We start from the raw sequence: 13147 nt of genomic DNA on the forward strand, positions 1-13147 counted from the left end.
CAAAAGTTTCTCCCCCACTGTATAGTTTTTATAGTGCTTGCCACTGGAGGAGAAAAGTAGTCAACTGTGAACCCATTGGACATATAGTAATGACTAGCTTGGCAAGACTGGTTCGATATAAGGGTGGAACAAACATCATGAGGGCAGCCAATTGGGTGACAGAATGCTGTCTGAGTAAATGCAACACAGATACCACCATCGTCCAACTTGGTGACCCAACTGGTTTTATTGGGGGTTACTTATGCGAATATGTGTAATAGTTTACTCACGGGAAGAGAAATAATTCAAAGTCAGCTGTGTCAACAAAGCCCACCTCAGCATGGATGACAACTCATAAAACCCAGAAAGCTAGAGCATAATGTGGACCGTTCAGGCTTCTCTACAGGTTGGAGAATTTCCTTTCCAGGTGGTTCAGTTGACTCAGCTGGGCCTTGTTTCTTTTAGGCTGCTTTCTGGCCTCTACTTCTTCTAGGGGGCAGGTCTTGTCTAAATGTTTCCCTTGTACTCCCTCCTCGGAGAGTAACACTAGGTAGTTTTACTGTTTGCTATTTGGGAAGGAGGGATCTAGTGAATTTGGTCAGTTTTGGAGACATCCTAGAGCTATTTGTTTACTTTCTGTCTTAATGAGCTTCCCTGCAGGGTGGAATGGCTCAATCCCAGAGGAAACTGCTACCAAACCCCGAAAATTTTCTGATTGGGTTTTAGTCCTCACAAACTGAAGCCAATACCTGACACCATTGTTGGGCAGAGAACATGTGACTACATGAGTTATCAAACCCAGTAGAGACTCTACTGCTAATATTCTGCTAAGTAAACATACTAGTCAATTGATTCCTAGTGTCTTGTTATATTCATAGATCAATGCATCTCTTAAAGTGCACCATAAAAGCTTCTCTGCATAGATGGTGATTAACAGAGACTAACACCTGGCCAAAGGTGCAGAAAATAAGAGCTCATGGAATGCTCAGGTGAAATGTAACATCTATGTTGCAAGTGGTGTTCTCATTGAGCCCAGGGTTATTGAAGAAGAAAGACTGGGTGGAATGACCACAAGAACCAGAGGCAATGAATGAATCTTGGGGAAATAGTGTCCTCCAGACACAACAAGGGAGCCAAACAAAGAATTCACAGTGGTTATGATGGTATGTACAAGCCCCATGCCAATCTCACCAACCAAATCCCAGCATGATGGTGGGAGATGAACTCTCACCCCTCAGTGAGGAGCTATTAGCAATTGGTAGCTACTGCAAAAGGGACAGTCACTTTTCTTTAAGAGTGCTGCCATTAGTAGGGTGACCTTCCTCCAATGGAAGGCCATACATCAATGAATTTATTGCCAGCACTAACTGGACTCCATACATGGGAAAATAAGAGAACACAAAGTCTAGTAAGTAGGAAAGAAAGGGTGGATCTCACAGGAGATGAGGGAAGAGGTAAATATGATATAACCTCATTGTGCCCAGTACTCAAAGAACCAATGAAAATAAATTTAAAAAGAAAAGTCATAACAAATTAGAGTGAAAATGTTGGGGAAAGTGGCATACTTATTCAGCATTTCTAGAAGTGTGAACTGGAGCAGCCACTGTGGAAATCAATGTGGATGTTTTTTAGAACCCTAAAAACATGGAAATGCTATGTGACCCAGCTGCATGACTCCTGGGAAGGACTACCACAGACACTTGCATATACATTTATTATTGATGTTTTGTTAATAGTTGGAAAAGGAATCAGCCTAGATATACGTAGTTAGGTGGATGAATAATGAGAATGTGATACATGTTAACATTGGAATTTTCTTCAGCTATAACGCAATTATAGAAAAATTGATAAAACTGGAAAATATCAAACCAGCAGAGTTATCCATGACCCAGAATGACAAATGCATAATTTTTCTCACATGTGTGGAATGTATCTTTAAATTTTTAGACAAGTGTGTTTAACTTGGAGCTTCCGTAGAGGTCAGGATGCTGGAAAATAGCAATGAGCAGGTAAACAAAAGGACTGTAACAGGGCAGGTTATAGAAGGAAGCATGGGTTTAAAAAAGTTAAATAAGGAGTGGTTATGGAGTATCAGAAGAGAAAGAGTAGAAGTTTAAATAAAATTAAGTCCATATGAAAACACGGCATAGAAACTTACACTTCACATTAATTAAAATACATAATGAAGAAGTTTGAATAGGTATTATGCATAGGTTGATAATGCTTCTGATAGAAGCCATAGGTTATTACATGAAGATCCCAGTTCCAGGTGTTAGAAATCTATCTATATGTCTTTGGACTTGAAGGCTCTACGGGAGTCTTTATACAAAAACAGTACAGGATATTGGGATCACTGTTTGATTGCCATCAGAACAAGATGGTAAGACCTTATTGGTGAATGCAACACACTGTGCTTACAGGACACAAAGAAATTTCACCAGATTGGCACTAGAAGCTTCTTCCCTGCTGGAAAGTTTTCACAGCACCACATCATGCTATGCAGGCTGATGGGAATCAAAGGACATCAATGTTCTTACCCCGCTGTTGTCCCTGAATACTACAGTACTGGTCTTCCAGGTATGGTACATCCACTGGAGCATTGGTGACTTGACTGTTATGGGGAAAATGAATTACTCACTGATTGGATAGGAGCCCTGCTCCATGGATGGGAATTTATGATTCATACTAGAAACCTGATAAAGAACCCATAGCTAGGGTGGTCATAGGGCCTATGAGGAACCTTCTACTATTGTTTCGCTAAGTGAAAACATGTCATGACTACATTCTATTTATGCTTCTACCTATAGATTAATGCTGATACCAGGTGTGGTCGGAAAACATTTTCTTTTTTTCTGACAGTGGATGGTAGTTAATGCAGACACCCACTAATATTTAAGGTTCAGAAAGGAAATGACTGTTGACTCTCCATGCCCAAGTGGTGTATCTATTTAATCATTTCCAAGCCTCTGGCAATATTGTTTAAGAGGAGTAGGAAAAGATATCATGGTGGGGGATGATGAGTAGTGTTGTAAAGTATAGTCTAGGATATGACACAGTGACTACACTCATGAACATACATCAGCAATGGGTACCTCCACAATGTGGGCATGTCAATATTACATTGTGGATGGAAGAGAATATGTTGCTGTATAATAGAAACCCTTTCCTCTCCAGCTTGCTTTTTGATAATGGTGTTTTGTTGCAGAAATAGAAATTCTAAGTCAGTACCCTTGGGGAAGTCAGAGACCTAATCATAAGTTCCCTTTTTCTACTATATGAGTTTTAATCATTAAATTATGTTAATCAGGCATGTATCAAATGGTCTATACAAGCTCAGCTATCTTACTATCCCCATGAATCCCTTTTATAAATACAGTTTATATAGTGCTGAATGGGAAAGACTATTATTTTCTGTTGATAGGTTTTAATAAAATTCTACTTTAACATTAAATCATGTCCACATGACTTTAAAGAGCTATGATAAAACTCTGACACAATTTTAGCTATCAACTGTGTCATAGGAAGCCTATGTTCAGTACCATTATGAGAAAATATTATAGATATTCTAGAAATATGCTTTCTGCCAATTTTAAATTTTGATGCATTGCCATCAGATATGATACAAAGAGTTATCTGAGCTCTTTGAATTTGTAGTATTTGCTTTGTGTCCCCCAAAGTGGTCTATTTTAGAAAAGTTTCAGCTACTTCAAATCTGCAGGGGTGAAGGTTTGGAACTATGAGATTTCAATGGGGGAGGACCAGGAATAAGAAAATAAAGACTACAGAAAGCAGCAACTTTGTTTAGCAGCACTGTGTCTCATATACTGCTTTCAGTGGGAAACATGGAGAAAGTCAGCAGAGAACTACCAGCAAGAAGATTATCAGGCTATGTTGTGTGAAGAGAACGCAGGCTATCTGAAGTGTGTCCCATACTAAGCACACGGCAGCCTTGGGACTGATAACGATAGCATTTCAGGGGAAAAGTAGAGTTCCCAAGAATGAAAAACTTGACTACTTAGAAGTCCTGGGTCCAATTCCACTGGGCAAGGACATAGAACTAAAGTTCCTTTTATACTCTATGGCCTCAGATAGAGCCTTGAATTTACTTTATCCCCAGTGCTTTCATGTGCTGATGAGAAGAATGTCTATATCCTTTGCTGTATGTTTAAAATATTGTGTAGATATATGTCTATTGGTGAAAGTGGGATATTAAAAGTGGGATATTTATCTATTCCTCAGTTAAAGGAAATCTAGGCTGTTTCCAGGTTCTGGTTATTACAAATAAAGCTGCTATGGACATAGTTGAGCAAGTTTCTTTGTGGCATCCTTTGGGTATATGCCAGAGTGATATAGTGGGGTTTTGAGGTATCTGTTTTGGCATGTCTACTGTTGTTGTCCTTGTGTAGTTCATGTGTAGTCAGTCACTCTGGTGAAACTTCATATGTGTAGTTTATGAGACTAGTAGGAGGCACAATTCCATATCAAAACTCCTCTATCCTCTGGATCTTACGATCTTTCTGCCACCTCTTTAATAATGTTCCCTGAACCTCAGGTATAAGTATCCATTGAGACTGGGTTCAATAACCCTTTAATTTGACTGGCTGTGGTTTTCTGTAATGTTCTCCATCATTTGCAAAGAGAAGTTTCTTTGACTAGGGGTAAGGACTACACTTATTTGTGTGTACAAGCACAAATATTTGTAGTGTAGTTAGGAATTATGCTAAATTACTAAAAATGGTGGCTGTAGGTTTTCCTTTAAGATCTATGATTCATTAACCCTGGGTAGTTAGTTAGGTTTCTAGTACCAGACATGATCTTCCACTTGATGAGACATTGTTAAGTCCAACCAGAGAACTTTTGGTTATAGCCAAGGTATGAATGCCACTACTGCATCCTTAAAATAAACATTTAGTGACTGATGGGGGATGTCCCCACCCTTTTTTGGTGGTGCCATGTCTGGGCTTTTGATACTTTGTTCTTAAGGCAGGCAGAGCAAGCCAGGAGGACCAGTAAGTAGCATGCCTTCATAGTCTCTGCCTCAATTCCTGCCTCCAGGTATCTGCCCCATTACAGTTCCTTTTCTGACCTCCTCAGATGGTGGATAGTGATAAGGAAATGAGAGACAAATCAATCCTTTCTGTCTTGACTTGCTTTGGTATTAATGGTGTTTCATACTAGCAAGAGTAACCTTAACTAGAACAGGTCTGTGGTGTGAAAGTCATCTGCAGAGAGAGAAAGAGAGAGCTACTGGTGCCATCAACATGGGAGTTGAGACTGCAGCAGCCATGCCAGGAACCTCACACCATTCTCTCAAGGTTCAAATATCAATCTGGCCCTCCTAGAGGCAGATTCTAGCAGACAAGAATTGCCAGGAGGAAATGGGATTTGGAGGGGTTTTGGGTTTTTTTTGTTTGTTTGTTTTTCTGTCTATGTGATACAGCAGAATAAAAAGGGGGAACAGGTTTGGAGCTGAGAGGAAACAAAGGCACAGAAACACATGCAGAAGACCTATGCTAATGACTGATATACATAAATTCCATTAAAAAGAAAGCAATAAATTCATTAAAATAAAGAAAAGTGTGAGTGTGATAGGACCTCGTTTTATTTGGTGGTAAATGATTATGATGCTCAAACAAGGATGGCTCCAGAATTTCTGGTGTACGATTTTTACATACACAGTGATTTTTCTATGTTCTGAAGTCTACAAACTAATACAGATTGATTTCCTATAGAGTAGATATTTTCTTATTATGTCTTTTGTCTTTTCTGTTTACTTTTCTCACGTTTCTCAGCTAAATCATCAGGCGAAGGTTCAGCCACATGTGCTGGTTTAGCTTCTGGCTTGTGCATTTCTTCTAGTTCGAGTTTGTACAGTTATTGTATATTTTGTAATTAGGAAAATCAAGGTAAGGAACAAAGCCAAAAAAAGAATAAAAAAACCTAGTATGAACTTACCACCCTTGGGCTTCTTAAAATATATCCTTGGAGGTGGTCCACTGTCTATACTACCTCCAAAGCCTTTTATCATACAGTCTGGTGGTTTCCATTGAGCATCACAGTGGCAGTGATGTTTATTGTTACAGACTCCTTTCATATTGCATTGGGATGCTGAACAGTTACTTAACAAAGCAGGCTTATGGGCACACTTCCTGTCAATGCAGATTTGATCTTGACCACAAGCTGTGCCATCTCTTACTGCTCCACTGTCCTCTACTGTCATTCCAAAATGAAAGTCTATACTCCAGCAGGTGACATTGTTGAAGTGAATCCAATGCACTGTTTCATGGCTTCTTCTACGTGGAATCAGTTGCACATTGTCACACTGAATTCGTCCACAGAGTACATCAGCAGCAGCACAACTTCTATACTTTAAGCTATCATTACCACAGTTACCAAAACGGTCACCCCTTGTATTCATTTCCTTGTAACAAATCTCTCCTGCACTCTTGGCTTTCCTACCAAAAAGCTTCCAACAGTGTTCTTCATGTCTAGGACATGTCTTATTATAGCAATAACCATCACCCCTGCATGGGCTTCCATTTTCCATGTACACATCTTCTGGACACTCAGCTGAAGTTCCATTGCACCATTCTGGAAGGTCACACTCACTGTTCTTTTCTCTACACACTGTGCCTGTGGAAATGAACTTGCAATCTTTGCAACAAAGTCCAGAAGCACATTCAGCACCGGGTTTGAATGCACAGTCTTTGCGACAGCATGGATCTCTTTGACATGACTCAGAGGGTCCACAGTCGCACTGCTCTCCATCCTCAACTATATAATTCCCACACCAGGTCAGGTTTGTGGTGATGCTGCTTGCTTCATCTGGAAAACTGTATAAACAGGTTCTTTGGGTAACCGTTGAAAACAGCTTTTCATAACTGCAGTTGCTGAATCTGTGGGAATTAGATTTTGCTGGGAACATTATACATCTCCGTCTCCCACAAGTACATTCTCCATCATCATGAAGCATACCCAAATTGTGACCCATTTCATGTGCTGTAAGGAATGCCATGTCTGTCATTGTATCATATATGAAACTGTTAACAGCACAATTATTAGGTGTACAAACTGTACCTACATAAGCTAGCCCCAAATATTGAATATAATCTTGCCTGGCAAAAAGATGTGCAATGTCATTTCTAGTGTGTCTGTCAATGTTTATTTTCTTCCAATTGCAGAAATTAGGTAGGTCTTCATATATAGATTCTGTTACATTGACTTTGTTTGTTATAGTCCAAACTTCCAGTGCAGTTAAAATCACCTCAACATCTATCTGACGATAATAACCATTTAGCCCATGGACAATTTGCAACATTTCCTGCATACAAACTGTGAGATTACTTGCTCTATAAACATATCGTTTATTATCAACCACCACATAATATTCAAGATATTTGTGATGGGTCCACCAGTTCTCATACTGGCTTTGCATAAGCGTGGAGTCTTTGCTTTCTTGAATCTTCATTTGTCGTGCTATTTCCTCTTCTGTTAACCCACATCTCATAGAAAATGATTCTGAGTCCTCACTGTCCATTTTGTAAGCAAGGTGTTCAAATGTGGAAGTTGACTTCTTAGGCATGATTTCATAAACTGTGCCATTTATCTCTAGTGTGCCTTGCAAACTTCCCAAACAGGTGTTAATAATCACCATGGAATCTGGGTCTCCATCTACATCGCCATGATAGTAGCAGTCAGTCTGCACAAAAGGCTGTTCTGCAAGGAGATCACCTTGGTCAGTGTAGGTAAACAGCAGGAAGTTTCTAGATATGAAGTATTTTGTGGGTTTCATGGTGATAATATGTCTGTCCCTTCCAAACTGTAGGCTATAGGACAACCAGCCTGTGGAAGTATTAAGTCTGTTAGTGTCAGTGACCCTCAAGGGTATCACTACTTCAGGAGGGCTATTGTATTTAGCATGTCCAGTTGGGGACCATGTGGAGAGGAAGAGCATCATCCACAGACAGAATTGAAAGACCATGATCCTCTCATGGACCAGGACCTCATCCACAGTCATTATGTCCTGTTAGACAGCAAAGAGGGAGCATGAGATGGCTTGCTCACCTCAGTTTGTCAGATAGTATGCAGCACTGGCTTTTTGTGGTATGTCTTCTGGCAGAGTTGGACCATCAGAGCAGCAGAAATGAAGGAAATAGGAAAAAGAATGGCAGATATGGCCATATGTAAATCAGAATCAAATCATGTTAGAGAAGAAAAGAATGCAGAATGGGCTAAAATCAACTAGTCTTTTTCTCCAAAGGGTTTCAACATTGTGCTTGGATCTTTTTTCTTTATTTGTTAGCAAAGCAAAGTACACTTTATTTCAGTACAAATATATTTCTAATACTCTGCTAGCTTTTGGTAATATACTTACATTTTTAATAACTTGTCCTTATTTCCACATTGTTTCTGAATGTTCTAATTTTCAACCTTCCCTTAATATCAATGTAGATTTCCTTAGCTGAAAAATGAGATTGTCTTTGCTTTTATATATACATCTATGTACCTACCTGCCTATCTATTTATCTACCTAGTGATTTATATTGTTACTCCCTTCAAACACTGTCCTGCTCGTTGAGTACATTTGTATGTTCCTTATAATCTTGCCTTGTCGTTGTGGGTGGCAGAAACTTCTATGAGGATAAAAATTATTCTTATTTTATTACCATATTTTGGTTTTAATATTGTTGCCTGTGAGTCTGTACACTAGTGTTAATGTGAACTCTGCATGCATCTCAATATGTGTTTGGACGTTACACTTCATCTTGGATAGTGAGTCTTCAGAAGCTATACACATTGCTTGTCCAATTACTTCTTAAGTTTAGTGTTTTATTTATTTTTGTTTGCATATAAGTGTGTGTGTGTGTGTGTGTATTTGTGTCGGTGTTCTTGTGTGTGTATTTGTCTTTTTGTTGTTGTTTCTAGAAGTCAAGAATTAGCCTTGGATGTCATTCTTAAGGCCTCATCCACCTTGGCTTTGAAACAGAGTTGATCAATGACATGGTGCTCACTAAAGAGGGATGTGCTCATTAAAAGAGAAGAATGACAGGCCAGAATGCCACAGCAATATTCATATTTCTGCCTCCTATTTTGTGGCACTGCAATGACAGGCCACTGACTTAGTATATACATAGCTTTTAGGGATTATTTTCCATGTCTGTATGCTCTCAGAACATTCATTTTACCAAATGAACAATCTCTCCAGTCTGGTATCATAATCTTTAGTGTGCTATTATTTTGAAAAATTAAGGTAGCATGTAGAGTACTAAGAGGTTAATAAGGAAAAGCTTCTATAAAAGACATTTAAGGACAACGAAACCATGATTAAAACTTTGACATGCTAATTATTATCCAAATATATTTTGATTATAAAAAGTGTATTTCTGATGTAGAGAAAATTATTTATTAAAAATGCACCATTTTTAGGATTGTAGCAAGAAAAACATGTAAAAATTAATGACTAAATCTATAGTAGTAGATAGGTTAAAAGCAAACCTTAAATATAATTAAACAAGTTGAATTTTGCATTTATTAAATTAATGTATACAATGATTCTAACATCCAAAAGTCTAGAGAAGCAATACAAATTTTTCTTCCAAAATTTGGTGCAATTATAACAATCTAGATTTCCTCTCAGATACCATCTTTTACCTATTCTCTTCCCACAATTTCATCAAATTTATCTATAGCTAGTCATTTACCAACCAAGCTATCTCATAATTTGGGATGTACTCTATTACACTAGAAGCTCTAGGTTCAGCATAATAAAATAGAAGAGAGTGAAAATATTTAAAGGAAACAAACCCCATTCTTAAATATGAACAATTGTCCAGGAATTGAGGGATGTATGGGTTCTCCTAATTGTTTATGCTTCTTACTGAATCTTCCAAAGTTTTATCACCAGATAAAGAGATACCTGTGTTCCTATGGTCTTGTTCACAAAACATTTGTAAAACCCATCTTAGTAACAAAGATTTTTGTTTGAGAATGCACAAAAGAATGTAAATCCTTTATTTGTCTCTTATGGAGTAAGTTCTAGATTCTTCAGCCTAGCAACAGGAGCCTCTCATTTAATAGAACCTGGCAACTGGTGAAGTTCTTCCAAAAGGTTCTACCACTTCAACCAACTCTTTCTTTTTGTTCATATTGTAATAATTGTTCCTGTTTATTTACTCAGTATTGACCATAATAAGGAATACTCAAAGCACTTAAAATTCTAGAAAATAATTCTACCCCTTTAAAAAATACTCTTAAGGAATCATGTGTCTTAATTTATCTTTCTCTGGTCAGTGAATATCCCAGAGACACAGAACACCTGCACATATAGATTCATTGTCTGTTTCATACAACTGTTATTAATCTAATGCATGAACTGAATTTAGAAGGTGAGAATTGAATGACAGCATAGGGATAAATTTCTTTGGCAGTGAACTAACTGATAAGTGAGAGAACATTAGATTAAAAGCCATGCATTTCCTAAGTTGATGAGTAACTGGGAACATGTTTATTTACTGATAAGATGTCTGGGAGCTTGTTGACCTGTTTGTGTGATTCATTGATTCTTCCATCTTTATTATTTTCTTTGAGAATTTTATACTTTATATTTTATTACATTCTTTCTTATCATGTATCTCCTCTCAGATCCATCCCCCTTTCATTCCACCAAGCTTCATGGGTTTTTTTTTCTGCCTTAAAACAAAACAAAAACAACAAAAATTGAAACAAACAACAAAAAGATACTAAAAAGTCTGGAGTCTGATTAGTGCTGGCCAAGTACATGTGATCATTGTGTCTGCCCAGGAATGAGTGAGTACTGAAGAAAACCATTTTTTTTCTTTTTCAGAAATTATCACTTGCAAATAACTTCCTAACTAAGAGTGGGCCTTTTGAAAGAGTTGTTTTTATGAAGTTTCTTCCCCCCCCCCCATACGATGTATTTTGATCATGTTATCTATTGGTGGCACTTTATGCCCACTTCTTGTAATTCTGTATGGATTGAGGTTGTTTTTCTGAGTTCATAAGTGAGTCCTATTGTGTCTAGAAAGTGTTATTTTCTTAATCATGAATAATTCCTGGCTCTTAGATGTTTCTATTCTCATTTTTACATTAATTTCTGAAGTCCAAGTGGATGAAGACATCCAATTTAGGGAGAATTACCCCCCCTAAATCTCTCACTTCTGCATATTGTTCAGTTTTAGTCTCTGTGTTATTTACTATTCACTGCTTGAAGAAGATTCTTTGATGAGAGTTGTTTAAAACTCTCATCCATGGATATAGCAATAGGTAATTGGGAGCAATATGTCATTTTATTATAATATTTTTTTTTGTAGTAGAATTATAGTTGTATATTTCCACCTTGGCCCCAAGACCTACCTATTTTAAACACAACCAATACAAGTATGGGTTCTAAATCATGGAGTGTAACTTAAATCCAATAAAATGTTGCGTTGGTGAGTCCCTGAACATTCTTACCACTATTTCCACTATTGTGCCTATGAGCATATCTTAATGGCAAGTCATTACTACAGCTTGGCATAGCTGGATAAGGTTGATGATTGTGTATCTATTCTCAAAGCATATATGGTACATGTAAGACATACGTGAAAGCTTGCCTGCATGGGTGAAGTCTCTAGTTTACTATCATCAATGTTTCTTCATATTGCATGCCATAAATAGGTTGTACCATCATCAGTAGCATCTTACCATTAGTTGTAGCTGGTAGCCACTATCATTAGCAATATCCTTTAGTGACTGAGTGTTTATGGGACCACTTTAGCTAACAACTGAAAAAGATGTAGTCCATTCTGGGTACTGGAAGTTTTATTTGGTAGCTTAAGTAGGGACATAGTCTAACCTATTATAACTGTGACTCCATTTAAGTTGTATGTATGTATGTGTATGAGTATGGAAGTACATGTTTCTATAGTAGTAGGTCTTCCTATGACTTTTCTAACGACTTCACTGTTAATTATCCTTCCCCATATTTCTTCATATATCCAGTCCTCCCATCACCCACCCCTTTTAATCAGCCTGCTCTAATTTCACCTTTATTTCTTTGTAAATTTGTATTCTATATTTTTTTCCAGGGCAGACCTTCTATTCCCCTTAGTCCCTTATTAGACACATAATCTCTGTGTATATTATAAATGAAACATACATAATCTAAATGATAAGTTTTAACATTATATCCACTTTTAAGAAAAATATGCGATGAATGTTTAACTTCCTCAGGATGATTGTTTCTAGCTATATCAACCTACAAGCAAATTTAACTTTTTTAATTGTTGAATAATATTCCACGGTGCAAATGTACTACATTTGCATTTTCTTTTCATCATCCTAGAGTCATTTGGGCTGTTTTTATTTCTTGTTTTTCTGAATAGGTCAGCTTTGAACATAAATGAGTAATTATCCCTACAGTAAGATGTTGAGTCCCTTGGGTGTATGCTCCAGTTTCAGATGGATATAGCTTGTGGTAAAACTATTTTTCTCCTTTTCAGGAATCTCCACGATAATTTTCAAGTGGCTATAGGAGTACGCACTCTACCAGCAGTAATTAACTGTTCCTTATTACCTCATCTTAATCAGCATGTACTATTTTGGGTTTTATTAACCTTGGCCATTGTGATGGGGATACATGAAATTTCCAAGTAACTTTAGTCTTTTGCTATTGAAAGTGGATTACAACTGTAAGCTTAGCAAATAGGGATGCTTTATAATTTATTAAAGTTGCCTGATGATTCAGAAAGCAAAGCCAGCCACAAACCAAAGATGCCAGGAATACACCTTTAATTCCAGCAGCCAGAAGTTAGGAGGTGGTGGTACACACCTTTAATCCCTGGACTCATGATGAAAGGGGTAGACAGATCTCTGAGTCCAAGGCCACCCAGATCTACACAAGGTTGATACAGTCCTAAAGACAAAGAGCTCACACAAAAATGATCTAGGAATCTGGGATAACATAACTTTAATCCCAGCATTAGAGAGATATATAAGACAGGAGAAAAGTCTTAGTATCAGGTATTCATTCCCTAGCCACACTGAGGACAGGAAGGCATTCCGTCTCAGATTCTCCAGCCGTGCTGAGGAGAGGTAGCAAAATCAGACATTTCACCCTGAGATAGTGGTAAGAGCTAGAGACCAGCTACTTTGCTATTCTGATCATCAG

General features: G+C 37.7%; 1 protein-coding gene across 1 annotated transcript; it reads right to left on the bottom strand.

The window, feature by feature from the left end:
- Positions 1 to 1727: 1727 nt before the first annotated feature.
- Positions 1728 to 7996, bottom strand: LOC127220401 (disintegrin and metalloproteinase domain-containing protein 26A-like). The gene is made up of 2 exons (XM_051182234.1): positions 5935 to 7996; positions 1728 to 1801 (listed from the first exon to the last, which is right to left on the bottom strand). Exons 1-2 carry the CDS (start codon positions 7994 to 7996, stop codon positions 1728 to 1730), a joined length of 2136 nt encoding a protein of 711 aa, XP_051038191.1.
- Between the last annotated feature and the right edge of the window lie 5151 nt (positions 7997 to 13147).

This window comes from Phodopus roborovskii, unplaced genomic scaffold (assembly GCF_943737965.1).
Source record: "Phodopus roborovskii unplaced genomic scaffold, PHOROB, whole genome shotgun sequence".
NCBI lineage: Eukaryota > Metazoa > Chordata > Mammalia > Rodentia > Cricetidae > Phodopus > Phodopus roborovskii.

Excerpts from the sequence above, each read along its gene's own strand:
- LOC127220401 (XM_051182234.1), bottom strand. The coding sequence starts at position 7,996 with ATGACTGTGGATGAGGTCCTGGTCCATGAGAGGATCATGGTCTTTCAA. Across the intron at positions 1,802-5,934 it reads TTTTAAGAAGCCCAAGGGTG|CTGAAGAAAATTCCAATGTT; the intron begins GTAAGTTCATAC and ends ATTGCGTTATAG.